Here is a 17,869-nt window from a genome sequence, read left to right as displayed (position 1 = left end):
ACTGTAGTAACTCTACTTAAATTGTATATAGTTTTCTAAGCAAGCTGGAGTGCTAAAAAATCAAGTTATACAAATGTATACGTTTAAAATAATTTAATTATGAGAAATACTTTAAAAAGTAAGCATTTTACTGGAAATTGTAGAATTTGTGTAAGAGGGAAAAGGTTTCCTTGAGCATTCAAAAACAAATTATTAAGTATAAAGTGTCAGACAGTTCAGTTATACTGTTAAACATTTTGTAAGTTATTATTCAGTGGCCTTCACTTTAAACAATAACTACCTTCACAGAGAGATGTAGCTTTATGTCTTTGAAGAGGATGGGAATTGATAATCTTTCTTAAAAAATTCTTGACTCTGATGAGAAATCAGTGATAAAGAGGTTGAAATACATGAACGTGGGTTAAATTTAATTTCATGAAGCATCCTAATGCGATAACTATTACATACATCAAAGTTAGTAGATACTGCCTTTACTGTTTTTATATTGTTAGTTTTTATTGGAACTTTGGTAATAAAATTGGATATCTGAAATTTGGGGTGGGGTGTTATCATTGAAACTAATGATAACATTGCTTCTAACATAGTTGTGTCTTGAGATATCCTCATGATAATCAAAGAGGTAGTTCACGGTTATATTGACTGAAAAAATTACATTCATATATAAGCATTGTGTGGTAGTCCTGTCTATATATCTCCTTTGGTTATATTAGAATGTCATAGTTACGCTCTGAGAATGTCATAACTGCTCTGAGGTTCTTTTTATATGAAGACCTCTAAAGATCCTATTATCTGGTCAGGATTAGGTTAGTGGAAAGGGAATGGTGCCCCTTTTGTAATTTTTGGTCTGCCCATATTTCTCAGGAGATACAATCATGAGTTTGAAAAAGGAGTCTTTTGGTACTTGGAATAATTGCTTACAGGGAAACTATTAAAGATTTGGTATAAATAGGCTAGAAATAGCATAGCGGTAACAGCCATTTTGAGGGACCAGACTGATGGAGCTTGTTACCAGCAACCCCAGACTATCAAGGAACCAGAGGAAAGCCAGTGACACCACTTGGATTCCAAGGTTATTTTGGTAGTTTTTACATCCTGATTATTGTTCATGCCTTTGATAACTATTTTAAGTGAGTTACCTGGCACTTCTTTTTTTAGTCTCCTAGGGTAGGGCAGTTGTCCTTCAGAAGGGTGGTAGAAATTGGTGAGTCAAAAACATAGGCTTTGGAGTTAAGTCTTTTCTTGTAATTTGTGTTTTTATTCCCAGCCCCTTCACTCTCCACCACTGTGCATGTGTGGAGTATATGGCAGTGGAGAAGGCTCTAGTTATGTTGGTGTATTTTATTTGCTCGTAGATAATTGTGGCTTTGGAGCAGAAGACAGTTAATCTATTGCTGACCAAACGGAGAATGGTGTACTATCAATAGATAGAGCCTATTTAAAGCAAAACCAAAAACGTTGACATAAGTAATTTCTATTACATGTGCCCTTGTTTTATTTTTATCTGAAGATGTATGATACAGACAGATTTGAGGGGTGAATGCAATCTAAAAACAATAAATATGTTTTATCTATTTGTATACATAGAGCCTATTGTGAAATACTGGAAAAAGAATGAATTCAAGGGTAGAGACAACAATACAAGTGTCCAACAGGCACGACTGTTATTGGAGACGTGAAAAGATGGGCAAGCTGCTTTGTTTTTTTACTTTGCATAATATTTTACTAATATTTGGACAAGACTGTGCTTGTATTTCATTATGTACACAAGATACATCTGGGCAAAATAGTTTGTTTAAATGTAATATTTTTGTATTCAAGTGGAGTTTGGGGTTTTACTTATTAGTTGGATTATAGAAAAATGAAAAGGTCTATAAGTCAGAGAAGAGGCAAAAATTATTGAATTTGATATTAAACTTTGTCTAGAAACAGGATGTTATAGGCTCAAGAGTCTCAATTGTAGACTTTTCAAGGTATACTAATTTTATTTGCCAATCTATTATCTATTATGTAGTGTAAAGCATATAACCTAGTAAGCACTTAGTATTATTTGTATAAATGAATGATCAAAGTTGATAAGTATGATCTTTAAGAAAAAAGTTTACTAGGCCTTATAATACTATTAGCCTTGAGACAAATTTAAGCAATTAAGTAAATTATTGTAAAATATTTTATTTATGAAGTTACAATTTTATATATCGTTACTTAATCCTTTGTTACCTAAGTCTTTTAGTTATTCCTACACTTATCTAAAACAGTGTCCAACTGTTAACATTTACTTTGAAGGCTCTGGTGAAGTTTTAATTGTTCATACTTTTAAATCTTACCAAAATTAGACTGGGATGTATGTCAAGAAACTAAGATAGAAATTATTTAGGGGTCTTTGTGTCAATAAAAATTGCTTACGTGTGGCCCTATATTCTTAGTACACATTTGATTTTGGATTACTTTAGAATTTTATGCTTTAAAAATGAGTAGTATGAAATGTGTCAGGTAAACTAATAAATGTATCCAACAATACAGTATTTTAGTGACAATATAGTCAAATCTAGATTTTTTAAAGTAAAGATGAGTAAGGGAACGGTATTTTTTAAAAAGATTTTATTTTTACAGAGAGGGGAAGGGAATGAAAAAGAGAGGAAGAAAAACATCAGTGTATGGTTGCCTCTTGCACGCCCCCTACCTTGGTAGGCTACCTTGAGGCTACCTTGGTTGCCTCTTGCACAACCAAGGCACATGCCTGGGTTGTGGGGACCTCGCCCACAACCCAGGCATGTGCGTTGACTGAGAATCGAACCAGCGACCCTTTGCTTCACAGGCCCATGCTCAATCCACTGAGCTACATCAGCCAGGGCTAATTCTAGATCTTTAGAATACTTCATCCTGGCAGAAACTTTAAAATTTACTCCTAAATTAAAAAAAAAATAGCATGAAACCTGGATGGAATTTTATTTTAGCAGAAGTAGATATATCTATATATACCTATATCTATATCTATATCTATATCTGTATCTATGTATCTTAAAGGATAGATTATTTGACTTCTCATTCTTCTCCACTCACATATGTATACATATATACATAGTCTGTTGTGGCTTCTTCTTTTCTTTTTTCTTTCTTTTTCTTTTTGGTAAATAATTGAAGTTTTTAACCTGTCAGGGAATGAATTTATATGATTTGGTAGGGTGAGGGGGTAAGAGGCAAAAGTTAGATGAGAGGAGGTGTAACTTTCATTTGAGATTTCTTGAAAAATGGAAATGATGAGGAACTAAAAATAAGTCTAGATACGGGTTTAAAACTAATGCTGTTTCCTGATCTGGGTTTTATTTGTAGGGAAGCAGGCAGTCTTCTTCACTGTCAGAGTATACATTCATGTTGTTCAGAGGGTAATTTAGTAACTAAGTTTTATTTAATTAATTTTAAAAGATTTTATTTACTTTTAGAGAGAGGAAATGAGGGAGAAAGAGAGGGAGAGAAACATCAGTGTGTGGTTGCCTCTCATGCACCCCCAACTGGGGACGTGGCCTGCAACCCAGGCATGTGCCCTGACTGGGAATTGAACCAGTGATCCTTTGGTATGCAAGCTAGCACTCAATCCACTGAGCCACACCAGCCAGGGCTGGTAACAAAGTTTTAAAATACGTATACCCATTAGGAAATTTACCATTTCCTAATTACCACTACAGTTATATTAAGGGATGTGCAGAGTATGTGTGCCCTTTCATTGGGTCTGTTCATTGCAGCATTATGAGATGTTAGAAAACGACACAAGTGCCATTAGGTAGGGAACTGATTAAGTAAATTGTAGAACAACTTCTTCAGTGAAAATTTAAGCAGCTATCAAAATCAAAGAGATCTACATGTGCTAATCTGAAATAGTTATGGAGAAAAGTATGCATACTATGTTTTTGTTTGTATAAAAATTATCTTACACTAAGATAGGCTTCTTATATGTAGGTTATTCTGGAAAAATATACTAACTGTGTCTTTTAGGAATTGTGAGAGGTTGGTTACTTTTCCTTGAATATTTTTTTCATGAGCTTGTATTACTTTATAGGTAAAAACCATAGTTAATAAAAAAGTAAACTATGAAGGTAATAAAAAGAATATTACCCTGCTGTATTAGCCATGTATTTAAAACTCTTCAGTCATATTGTGGCATGATCAATTCTGGAGAAATAAATGGTAAAATCATGGGGATGGTATTGTTTGATAAATGTATAGGCTTTCAGAAATTTTACCAGATTTTATTAGCCTTTTAATTTAAATGCTGTTCAACTCTTTAATACCTCTGTCTCATTTATGTTCAATCCAAGCTGTTTCACAGTTGAGTTTCATATTTCTGCTAAAATATAATTTACAGAGTAAAGAAGAGCAAAAAATATATTGTGAAATAATGACCATATTTCATACATTTTATAGGAAAGGTGAAGTGGGTTCAGATTTTGTTTTTATGTAGGTAGGTGAAATCATATTTGTCTTACCACAAATTATCTGTCCTGGTTTTGTTTGAAAATGTGAAGTTTGAAAAGTCTTGCCCTTTCCTGAATTGAAAAAATATATAAAAATGTATTTGAAGGGAACAGAACTCCTTTACAAGTAATTTTTGATTAATGTGTAGAAACAAACATCATAATTTTTAAATTTCACAATATATGGTTGCTTGTTTGTCAGTGCATTTCTGTGCGTATGTTTGGTTTTCTTGTTCCTTTTTCAAAAACCTTGTGCTTGTCCTAAATAAAGTTGTAAATTTTAGAGAATTCCTTTATTGAGCCCTCTTCTGTCATCACCTTCCCCCTGCACCCTGCTTTTAATGGCAAGCTTTTCTCTTCACTTTGGACATTTGAATCTTCTTATTTAGTATTTTATCTTACGATTTAAGTTATTTATAGGTATTGGTTTAGTTTGTATAACTGTTAGTATGTTAACTACTATATAGACTTCAATGCTTTTGCCATTGGCATAAATAACAGATCTCGTAACATTGAAATCCATTTTAAGCAGATGGAAAAACAGCTTTTTTGCCTACAAAATGAGGTTGAAATGGAAGGAAGGTGGCGCTCTCTTACAATATGGGGTCTTAAGGCAGATGTGTATGAATCTCTTCTCATATCCTTTTGCCCAGAGTATCTTATACTGTGGCATAAGTCATCATACTAACAAAAAAGCAGGAAATAAAATTAATTTGTTGTATAACAAAGAGTTACAGAAATTTTGAAATATATATTCTGCTTATATTTACTATTTCTTATTGTGACCTATAGGTAATAGTCACAGAACAAATGTTTTTGTCATCAGAAGTTACTGTGATGACAAAATAATTTAAGAAGAATGAGGATGCATTACTGGATATCAAATCATTCCTTTATTCATGCATTTTTATTTAATCAACAAATACTTAAGTTCCTGTCCTGTGCCAGAGACTGCTGGCCCTGGCTATACATTGGTTAGCAAAGTGTTGCCTACTTTCTTGAAGCTTCTGCTCTGTAAGGGAGAGAGATAACAGATGGTATAAAAACACCCATAATTCTGTAGAAAAGCCATAATCACATATTTATTGGTAAAACTTAACAATAAATGTCAGAAACCATAAGATAAGTGCCCTAGTAATCCTACAACAGAAAGGAAGGAGTGAGTGGTTTGATTGACTTGAGCCTTAGGAGGCCAAATTTCTTATCATTGTAAAGTTGGAAAGACTTTGGTTTATGGGAAATGAATACTCCAACATGAGAAGCCTTTGAACTCAAACCTGTCTTTGCTTGCTTGTGTTAGAGGAAGGTTTGAGAAAGAAACTTTACTGATGACTTCTCTTAGTCTAAGGATGAAGCAGTTTATTTGAAGCATAAAAAGAATTAACCTGGAACTCCTGAAATAGTAAAAGCCAGTTTGCTAGTTCTTTTTAACCTAGGTCTTAACAGTGGAAATTATTTTGTTTGAGAACCCTCCAAATGCCAGACTTATCCATACATAAGCATTTTATTGGGTTGGCCAAAAAGTCAGTTATGTTTTTTCTGTATAATAGCTATAATAGTGCTTAGTTGTCTTTAACTTCATTCAAAACAATTTTGTTGTATTGTGACAGCTGTCATATCAGCATGCATTTTTTAAAAAACTTATAAAGCTTGGTGAATTTTTGTGCAGTCATTTAGTATTGAAGATGGAAGGAGATACACAACATTTTCATTGAATTATGCTTTATTCAAGAAAGGTAAAAACGGAACTGAAACGCCAAAAAAAAAAAAAAAAGATTTGTGCAGTGTATGGAGAAGGTGCTGTGACTGACTGACTGTGTCAAAAGTGGTTGGTTGAAGTTTCTTTGCATTATTGACATTTTGGTCAAATACTTCTTTCCTGTGAGGCTGTCTTATGCATTGGAAGATATTTAGCAGCACCCCTGTCCTCTCTGCCCACTAGAAACCAAAAGTGGGGAGATAGTGGATATACTCAAAATACCCAAATCAATAAAGTTATTGGTGAAAATCAAGAATGTGTCTTATTTTACCTAAGAAACATAACAGACTTTTTGGCCAACCCAATATATGATGTGAGGGAAAACATTATCTTTAATACCACTTGTTTTCCCATAATTTCACACTGCCTTTGGTCAGCTTGTTCTTGGTTTGAGTCCCGGCTCTGCTACATAACTGCGTGTACTATGGGGGACTTACCTCCTCATCTGTAAAATCAGGATGACATCACCTGGAGGGAGTGTAGTAGATGGTTCCGAGGAGGAGCCAACTGCCTGCATTCAGATATTAGCTCCTCAACATAATTAGCTCCATTAGGAGTAAGTTTGGCAAGTTGCTTAAGCTATCTGTGCCTCAGTTTCCACACATATAGAATGGAAATAGTAATAGTACCTTTTGTTCTTTTAGGATTATTGTGAGAATTAAATGAGTTAATATATACAAAGCACTTAAAATGGCATATGGCATATAGTAAACAGTGTAATTATTAATATTATTGTTCTTTTAAATAATCATTTAGGGTTATTTGTGAGGGTTAAGTAACATATTTATGAAAAAAGAAACATATTGGCTGACAGTGTGGGTATCTCCTAAATATCAGAAACTGAGTAGTAGATACTTGATCACATTTGATCTTCATGCAAACCTATAAGGAGAAATTTTATCTGTCCTGTTGACTGTACCTAGAACAGTTTCTGATAAAACAGTAGATATTTCATGTTGAATAAATGTTACCTCATTTTACAGATTAATAAACTGAGGCCCAAGAGAACTACAAAATCTCTTTCCTTGGCATTACTTTGGGGAGACATTACTGGCAATGCCTTGCATAGCACTTTCTCAGCATTGATTTGGCCATATGTGTTAATAATAACTCCCTCCTCCATTTTCTGGGGTTTTTTCCTAAAAAATCTTTTTTTCCTCTTTTTATTAGAAAATTTTAGACTGGAAGAAGTCTTTACTTTAGAATTATAATTAGATTGGTTAATCTGCACATTAAAGGATCACTTCCAGTTCAGTTTGTGTGGTAGTCCTGGAAGTGCAGGGTTATTTTATTAATGCCACAGAGCATAGCCATTGTACCTTTCCCATTTAATTTTTTAATATTCCAGATTACATAGGGAAGAAATTTGACAAAGTAACAAACTTTATAAACTGAGGAGCAGTTATAATAATGAATATAACATAAATTGGGTCTGTCACTGATTATGTTTGCTATTTAATGATCCAGATACAGTATTTCTGAATTTCAGTTGTATATCTTCGTCTCTTGTAATGTTTATGATAAGGGGGGTGCATTTCTTTGGAGGTAAATGAAATTAAAGGCTTTACTCTCTAGAATATGCCTATATGAATATAACTGGTATGCCTTGCTTCAGTAATTGTAAGTCAGTGGAATGTTCATCTCATTCTCTTAGATATTTTCAAACATTTGTTTATAGAAAACCAGTTACCACTTTAAAAAAACTGCATTAAGGTAACTATTTTTGACGCCCTCAAGTCAACACCTGTAATAGGTATGTTACATAATGCATTTGTTTGATGTAGCAAATTGCTAATTTTGTTTTACCTTGCCTCCTTTGCATACTTAATACAGCCATTAATCTCACTGCAAGGTTTTACTAAGGATAAATTGCTATGTGACCCACTTCAACCTCTTTTGTTCAACCAGGAAGCCAGGCGTGCGAAATAGCTTTTAAATAAATATGTATGTGTGTGTTTTGAAATTTTAGGATTTTAAGTTTTGAAAGGGTAAAATAAGAGACTTTATCTATTTTGCCTATTGGAATTACTTGACAGAAGTTTGCTTTGGAACAGAGCTTCTGTATCTTTAAAAAATACAGAGTGAGTCACCCCCTGCTCTTTTGGTAGGTGCCTGGCTAGTGAACAGCTAAGCTGCTTTAGGCATGTAATAGAACATTCCATTTCCTGTTCCCTTGCTGACACAGAGGAGTGTTCCTGCTGGCAATGATCTAATCATAGTGCAGTAAGAAACATGGCAGTTTGATAAAACATGGTGGAGACAGCGGCTGAAATGGAAGCATATGTTCTAGAAGACATTCTTGAGGTAGGGCTAGGTTTGTAAATGAAATGAAAGTTCAAATCTAAACAAAGAAACCTTATGTGACGGAATTATTTTACAGATGAATAGATTAGAGGAGAGAGCAAAGAGAGGCACAGCATAAAAGCAAGATACGGTCAGATCTTATTCTGTGTGAGAATGTTCCAGTCTGATTCATGTGATTACTAAACAAGTCTAGAGTTATTTTGGTTAAACTTCATGTTTTATAAATTGCAAGATATATGTTTGATAATAAATTTAAAAAGAACAGGCCTTGGACTTAATAAAAAGCCTGTGCTGGTGGTGACCTTTAGATTAACTCATTAGAAGGTGGGGTCTGAAAAGCAGCTTTGAGTAGGTTTAGTATCATATGTCTTAGAATTCATTTACATATCTAAGCCTAAAGCTCTGCTGGCAGTTAAGTATTAAAAACAACTGGTTATTTTACTTTTGAGGGTAAAATTAAGGACATATGTATATCAGCTTAATTGCTTAATTTAGCTGGTACATTCTGGTTCTAGGTTTTTATGTGACTTTGATTATTATAAATTGTTAAATAAACATTAAAGGGTCCTAAATTTAAGGCACTAATGCTTCAGAGCTTACAATAAAAACCTGCATTTTGAGTCATGAGAATTTTAAATTTTGTTTTTTTTCCTGGTTGTATCAATTTTATAAGGACCTATTTGAATATATAAATCAGTTCAAGGAAATACATGTCAAAGTGAAACTATAATTGATTTTTGCCTTGGATGTAGTGTATTGTCAAGCATTTGTATTTATAGGTATAGATATTTAAAATTTTCTTGTCTGTAGGTTGTAGGGTCCCCCCGCCCCATTAAGATAAGACTGGCTAATTCAAAATAAGAGGTTTCATGATGGTGAGTGGTATTCCTAATACTCATACTGATAAGATAATTTATTAAATATTTCCCTATTTGCAGGAAGAGATTTGATTAGGGAGAGAGGGCTTGAGAGAATGAGCTGCAAAAGGAAGCTAGGCGGGGTTAGCAGGAGAAAAAAGCCTATGCGCATTATAAAGTGCTGCATGATCAATGAGCATTTTCTGGAGTCCCACAGTGTGTGCTTGGAGCTGACATTGCAGCAAGTCTCATGGTGGTTCTGCAGAATGAAGACTGATTCTATTGTACCATCTACCTTCTTTCAGACACCTGCCAACATACTCTTTCCTCCTCTCCTAACAGCTTGTTGTCTGAATCCTCTGGTTAATTTCCATTATTTCAATTTTTTTGATGCTGTTAGTGAGTTTCCTTATAAATGATACGGTGAATTATCTACTTAGAAATAGTGGTATATACACTTTCATCAAGGAACTGTAAATAGGAATGGTCACATGACTTTACTGCTTTAGTTTAAACAAGTCTAATTCCATTATAAGTGACTACATCATAATTTGTTTTTAAAAATTTTTGCTTTGGTATTTAAAAAAGTGTACTTAATAGATTTCACTAGGTCTCTTTGACTCTTTTTTTGCCCATTTAAAATTGCAGAGTAACGGATTTTAAAAGTCTTATTTTCTAGGAAAACCTACTTGAACATAGTTTTGTGCCTTAGGTACAGATTTTTCTAATGGTGTCTTAGAAATTGGCTTTATATGCTTTCCACTAACATTTTTTAGTATCATGTTAACATTTTGCCGTACCTAATTAGTTCATTGTTACTAGTTATTAAATAACCTCTGTAATTTTAATTATTTGTCCTAATTTTAAATCTCTCTTAATTTGGTTCCTATATACCTGTTGCATTAAACCATAGTAAGTGAGTAGTTCTCTCTTTATTTAATATTATTTGATTTAACTGAATATTTTTCCATAACTGGGAGGCCAGGTGTAAAAATTTTCTGAATGGTAATAAGATATACTTTAATTCCCAAAGTTAAAAGTATTTATAATGACCTAAGTCTAAAAATAAAAGTACAAAGAGGATAAACTTGCTAACTCTCTGAAGCTAAGTGTAGCATTTTCTAAAGTTTCTCATTGCAAGTGAAGAGGTTCAATTACACAACCAGTTTTCCAGAAATTTACTTTTATTTGTTTAAAGGATTAACTCCTTGTGCAAATGTCCAATAATGAATAATGAATTTCCTCTTTATACCACAGTGACAATTTTACTGTTGTCACTGAGGCTATTTTAAGTGTGTTACCTTAATATTCATCTTTGTGACTTTATTAAGCATCTGGAATTTTATGTAGATTTGTGCTTATTTACATTAACCATTGGATCCCTTCTGTTTTCATCTGTCTTCCAGTGTAACTGGGTTTTTTCTTTGAATCATACATTTTTGTTATTCTGTTACAGTTGTCCCATTTTCCCCCCCTCCCTTGTTCTCCCCTTCTCCTCTCCCCCTTCCAGAGTCAGTCTCCACTCTGTTGTCCATTTAAAAGGCTCTCTTAAACCCGAATCATCAGTGAATATTGTGTAGATTAATTTACATAATGCTATGGTTCATGGTGACTGTTTTATTATATAACAATTGTTACTTAACTTGAATTTTTAAATGATCTTCACAATTTTAAGTAAAATATTGTAAGTTTCTAAAACTCATAAAACTGGAAGAGGTTGATTTCAAATTGTATCATTGCTTCTCAGATGTCCCAAGCTAATGGATTAAACCGAAAAACTTGGTTACTTAAATTATCCAAATAATTTAACTTCATCTGTATTTGATTTTACAGGTTGTAAGATGTAAGATAAAAGTCTCAAATCTTTGTGATTCCAGTTTAGATTATGGTGGGTGTAGGGCGTGGTTGAACCCTTTTTGGTTTATTACAGAACCATTATCTTGCTCTGTATTTATTTGGACACCAGAGGTTTGGTGTTTTGTTTTTTTAATTAGATTGAAAGAGTTATGGGGAAGTTGTTTCATTTTGACTGTCAATATTATTGGCTAATGGTAAATAGTGTATTCTAGTTCAAACAGGAAATCTACTTCCTATTATTTTAGTAATAATATAAAGTTACTTTTAGTAATGATATAAATCTCCGTGAAGTAGACTCTTTTAACAGGTACTTGCTATATTTCTTTTTATTTTATACAATGTATTGGCTTATGTTGATACACATATGTTTCTAAAGTTAAAGTGCTATATTTAGTATAACCATAGTGACATTTTTCATTAGGAAGAGCTGGAGTACCTCTTAGGACATAAGTGTGTTTGTTGATCTAGGGACAGAAAAGTTTAGCATGTAAATTATTTGAATTGACATAAGTAATCTTTAACTTACTAAAGGGTTTTGGAAAGATTAGACATATTGGGGAGATTGAATCTTAACAATTTCACGCCAGTACTTAATTGAGCACATTCAGTGTACTAGGCCTTGAAATTCAATGAGATTAGTCTAGCTCATTTTTCTTCACAAAGGTAATAAGATAAAATGTCTACCATTGATAATGAAACACTCTTGAATTTAGAATGCCTACAGATATGGTTTTGAATACTAATATTTTACTTAATTTGTTTATCTGGAGAGTTTGAAACCCATGTTTTCAGCATTCTGAATTTATCAATAAGATATTTTTCTTTATCTGAGCACCTTTAGTTATATTTTTTATGATTATTTTTGTAATTGTTGTGTATCATTATGAATGTGGGGCTATCTAGAAGGTTTCTTGGATCCCAGGTTTATCTTTTTGTCCATAAAGATTTTTGTTAACATTTAAATCAGTATATTTTGTATATGTGTATATGTATACATACATGCAATACCCTCACACACATGCTTACATAAATGCTACATACACACATTTGTGTTCCTGATATGTTACGCATTGTGAATTTATACTCTTATTTGAAATTGGAGTTTATGTTGAATGGGGAGTAGAAGTTTCAACATTGCTTTCACACTCTAATTTTGAGGGAATGCAGGGGGAATAGTAGAAGACACACTTATGATAGCTAATAATCCCTGTAAAGAAGACTGATATTTTAGTGGAGTATAAAGGCTGCAAAGAGGTATCAAAACAGTAGTGTAACTAGAAGTATGTGAATTAATTACTGTTATATGAGAATAAAGGCCAGGTTGTCCAAATGTCATTAGTCCCACATTAAATCATTTTAGTTCAGTGTTTAATACATGCTATAGAGAATGAATACATGCTGTAGAGAATGAATTCGGCAAGTTCTGTATCATGTATTATCTGCATATGCATGCAACAACATGGGCGCTTTCCTGGTTCTAAATTGTTAGGGGCCTTTGTTCTGACACTCGAATAAAGAACCTGTTCTGATATGAAGTGACTTGATCACTACAGAGTTGGTGAGCATCAAAGTCCTGCTTAACTACTGGCTTGGTTTGCTATACAGTTTCCAGATTTGCCAAGACAGAAAAGCCTTTCAGGAGGTGTTCATAAATGTTAAATGTCTGTAAGATAACTTTGGTTTAGTAAGTGGTTAGATTAACATTGGCCATTAATAACTTGGTCTTGGATATAGAATCTGCCTTCTAACTAGCTGCCTTCTAGCTAGCTAGCTGCCTTCTAACTTGTACATTGGATGCTCTGATAGTTTTATGGTGGCAACAGCAATTAAGCACATCAATTAACATTTATTAAAAATTTAAGTTATATAGAGGGACTGTGTCAAGTGCTACACGAGTATTGCTTTTTAATTCTCTACATGACTCGGTGAAGACACAGGTATCCATTTTCTAGAATGTTTGTAAGGGAAAATTAGATAATCTGTGTAAACATTAAGCCCAGCATTTACACACACAGTTAATACTACACTGTTAGGTATTTTTAAGTGATAACCCTCATGTACTATTTTATGCTTGTAAGTATTATCCCCCATTTGATAAAGAATATTTTAGCCTCACAGATGATTATAATAGCATTTATCAGATTTTTTGATAATCAGGACTGTAATACTCTTAAAAATTTCAGAGGACTCAAAAGAGTTTTTGCTTATGAGAGTTATATTTTTCAATAATTATCGATAATTAAAATTAAAATTTGAAAACATTTATGTATAGATTTAAAAAACAATGGGTTTAATAACATTTCATGTTAACATACTTTTATTAAAAATAACTATTTTCCAAAATAAAAAAAAATTGAGAACAGTGACATTGTTTTACGTTTTTTCCAAATATCCCTAAAGTGTGCTTTTAGTAGGAGAACAGATTCACATACCTGCTTTTATATTCCGTCTGTTGCGGTACATTATTCTGGAGGAAGTCTAAGGAGAAAATCTGGTCTCCTCCTCATGTGAGGGTACAAAGGGGAGAATATTTTAATCACCCTTTCAGATATTTGGGTGTTCTTCTTTGATATTACTTCTAAAACTACTCAGATGATAGTTTCTTAGAGGGTGTAGTGTGGAATCTGAAACATTATCATTGAATTTTCTGAACTTTGTTAGGTTAAAATCCACTGGTTTATTGCACATTTGAATGGATCTTTTACCCACGCTTAATCTCCTAACAAGTACAGTGGTCATTTGGAAAATACTGGTTTACTTACTGACTTCCCAATACTGCTACAGTATTTTTTAAAAAAATTACATTTGCTAATATCACCACCGATCTCTTTAGAAAGGTCGAAAACTGTGAAGATGTCACATTCACAGTGCCAGATATGTTTGCCAAATTTTTAATTTTTGCTTTAAAGCTTGAATTTTATCATGGATGACAAAGTGAGTTGTTTTCCTTGTAAAGCTTACTTCACTTATTTTCAAGAAAGTGTCTGCCAAGTAAGTCTGAATAACCATACTCTATCTTAAGTGAAAATGATATTCCATGAGGAAAAGCTACTGATTGAGCTCACATGTACACAAGCATTTTTGTTGAGGCAACTATGTAATTAGGCGTACAGTAGAATTTTTTTTTATTTTGTTAGAATAAGAAAAAGTCATTTTCATTGTTAAAAATTTAAATATTATTATTTTTTACTGCTTCATAATGGAACTAGCCTTTTCACCCTTTATTTTTCTTTTAAAATAAAAGAAAAAAAAATACAGATCATGGCCTTGATTCATATTAAGGGGCCAGCAGTTTTATCCACCATTGCTTTCATTCAGTGTAAATGCCAACAGAGTGAAACAGACAAATAACATATTAGGGTTATAAAAATGTTTTGACCACATAGATCCTCTGAAACAGTATTGGGGGTCCCCTTGGGTCTCTATCCTTCAACTACAAAACAGCAGGTTTAAGAAGTGGGAAAAAGTTTGTATAGGAATTTGAATATTGTTTTTTCAGTATCTTATCACAGGTGCCTGCATCTAGTAAAGAGTTTTTTTCTCTGAGACTAGTTATCTTTTATATTGTCTATGAAGATGAAAAATAAGATTTCATTAATGTATATCTTGGTTATCCAGAGACTAAACTGTTTCAGATTCCTTTGGTAGAAAAATGAATCAGTTAGCATCTATATCTTTTATTTATATTTATATTTATATCAGCATGTATTTTTATTTGGACTATATTTTCCCTGAAATTTGAAATTGGCATTGAACTCATGTGTTTTATAGGAAAAGAGAAATGTCAGTAATGTCTGCATATCTCTTTCCATTTTTCAAATACTAACCCTTCCCAACTCTTAAGTTCTAAGCAACTGCTGAGGAAAGTTGTTGAGCCATTGTGAAACTGCTTGTTGGTGTTTTCTGCTGTTTAGTCTCTGACCTTTTATTATTTAGCCTCTTTCTCTGACTTTTGACACCTGCTGCCAACTTCATTTTGATTTTTTTTTTCCTGCTATAGATTGTCCAGATTCTGACCCTGTACTTGATGTTTGGATGTTAATGATCAGCCTAACTCCTTGTTTTCACACAGACCTCATTTGTTGACCTTCTCATTTGTCTTACTAGAGTTTATTCTTAGCTGGTTCTAACCTTGAATTTATCCAGTTGCCACTTCCCCAGTCCTTGTCACATGCTCTACATTTGTAATTTATGCCCTGTCATCATAACAAAGACTGACATATATTTGTGTGAAATGTTGTAAGCAAGTTTGAGAAATACAGTTTCTAACTTCTCATATTTCATAAGGAAATACTATTTAGGATTTTCCAAAAACGTGTTGGTGTTTTAAGTGTTCACACATATTGGAAAATTTTCCTTTTTAATATTTTGTCACATTTGTACAATATTTTATCTTCTCAAAATATTTTCCTTAATTTCTCTTTCCATTGTTTATAGTATTCTTCATGAAGTAAATAGAGATAACAGTAAATAGAAAGGTTTCTCTTCTATTAGACTATCCATTTAAATAACCAAAATATTAACATTAAGCCTTACATGTGTCATTTAATAAATCTTGTCAGGCGGATCATCATTTTATATTTTATGAATTATAAAGGCTATATCTTTTATAAAGTGATAGGTAAATGAGAATGCTGAATTATGTTGACATTGATTTTTAAAATTTTCTAGATATAATTTAATTGGATTCCTCTTTCATCGTCTTGAACTTTTAGTGTTGCATGATTTTCTGTGAATAGTTTTATTCTTCTTGGTGTCTTCAGTGACTTAACATTGTATCTCAAACACAGTAAATGCTTGTTTTTCATTTTAATTTGAGATAGTGTATAGTGAAAGAATCAGCTTCCTATCTTTTTCCCTTGGAAAGTTCTTTGAACGCCTAGTTTTGGCTAAGTTTATACGTAGAATGAGGACTAAAAGTTATTCATGTTACTCAAATCACCCAGTTGATTAGTAAGGTGGAGTTTTAAGACTGATAATCTTTGTATGTTACCTGAAAAAAGTATTTTTAAATTTTTTCTTGATTTTTAAAGTTAACTTGTACCATATAGTTTCTCTAGGATTCCTTCTAGATGTAAAACTGTACCTAAATCACTTTAGGTAGTGGCTTTAAAAACTTCTAAACACAAAGTTTGAGATGATGTTGTATCTCCCATATATTTCAAAAGGTTTACAATCTGTTTTACAGTATTATTTCACATTTAAGAATCAAATCCAAGCTCACTTTTTGCATCTGACCCAACTTTATATTTACCATATTTAATCTGAATCATTTGCTTTACATTGTATTCTAATACTGTGTTACTGTTCACATTGTCTATTTGCTACCCTCTTCACTTATTCAAAGTCCTACTCCTTACTTGGGTTTTCTCCCAAGTTTTCCTTTTATTTTCATTATCTTCCACTTTTTTCTGCTCTAAAAAAAAAGTAATGTGAGACTACATACATTTAAAATAACTTTATGATATCGCCCTGACTGGTATGGCTCAGTGTGTTGGATGTTGTTCCACAAACTGAAAGGTCACTGGTTCGATTTCTGGTCAGGGCACATGCCTGGATTGTGGACTAGGACTACCGTTGGGTGCACGTGAGAAGCAACCTGTCAGTGTTTCTCTACCTCTTTTTCTCCCTCCCTTCCCCTGTCTCCCAAAATAAATAAATGATATCTAAAAAAAGAAAATAATTTTATGGTCTTTATTATGTCCATGATGAAATAGTGAATTCTTTAATATGGATACGATGGCTCTCTTTAAAAATAACTACTTATATGTTTAGATAAAAAATACTTCATCTCAGAAAAGAATTTAGATTAAATATTCTAAGAAGTAATATAAAAGGCAGTATTAGTAAAATTAAGATCAGAGGTAAAAGTATATACAGAAATGCATATACAATATATAACTGCTAAACTTAGATCAAATTGAATACCATCCAGAGCCAAGTTAGAAATGAGTTGTAGGGTTAGTGTGGTCCACGAACTCTTATAGGCATACTAGATGATTTGGAGAACTGATACATTCTGTGCATTTTAGGTCTCAGAAAAAATTTCTTTTTGGGCCCCTATAATGAGGTACTGCCTTGTTATATAGTAAATAACTTCTTCAACATTCCAAAAATCAAAAAGCTTTATATTGTTTCTATAGAATGTAAGTTAAGGATATACGGGTAGAATGCACTTAGGTTAAAAAAAATTATGTAGTCTGAATGCTTAGTTTTCTGATGATCTGGTTTGTTCCAAGGATAATATTTAGAACATTCAAAGCAGAGTTTCCAAACTAGTGGCTCAATAGACTTAGAAATTTGTTTTGTTTAGCAGGCATAACCTTAGCCCACTTCATGGCCATTTATTTACATTTTCTTTAATTTCTCCCAGCTTTGTTGTGTAGTTTTCACTGTTCAGGTCTTGCAAATATTTTGTTAGGTTCAGTGGTTGGGGCTGATAATTAAACTGATAAAAGAAAGACTAATAGGAGAGAAAATTCATTATGCATGCATGTGATAACCTCACAGAAAATAGGTGAAAACCTAAAGAAAGCAGTTAGGCTTGGGAACTTATATATACTATTTTTAAAAAGGATGATTAATTATGAAATGACTAGCCAAAGAAAAAGGGATATGGGCTT

At 32.7% G+C, this 17,869-nt stretch overlaps 1 protein-coding gene across 5 annotated transcripts in view; it reads left to right on the top strand.

Annotated features, from left to right (window-relative positions):
• The window catches only part of ANKRD17 (ankyrin repeat domain 17), a 144,810-nt gene that overhangs the window by 20,284 nt on the left and 106,657 nt on the right, over nt 1-17,869 (top strand). Inside the window, exon 1 of one of the 5 annotated variants that reach the window (XM_024579593.3) lies at nt 8,200-8,532. The exons of the other annotated variants lie outside the window; for them this stretch is intronic. Coding sequence (XP_024435361.1) covers nt 8,479-8,532 — 54 coding nt within the window. The 5' untranslated portion in view covers nt 8,200-8,478. Of the gene's footprint in view, nt 1-8,199; nt 8,533-17,869 lie in introns of those variants that run through there. 5 annotated transcript variants of the gene reach the window in all.

This window comes from Desmodus rotundus, chromosome 4, assembly GCF_022682495.2.
Source record: "Desmodus rotundus isolate HL8 chromosome 4, HLdesRot8A.1, whole genome shotgun sequence".
Classification (NCBI taxonomy): domain Eukaryota; kingdom Metazoa; phylum Chordata; class Mammalia; order Chiroptera; family Phyllostomidae; genus Desmodus; species Desmodus rotundus.
Note: the sequence above shows the minus strand (reverse complement) of the source record. Positions and strands in the feature narration are given on the sequence as shown.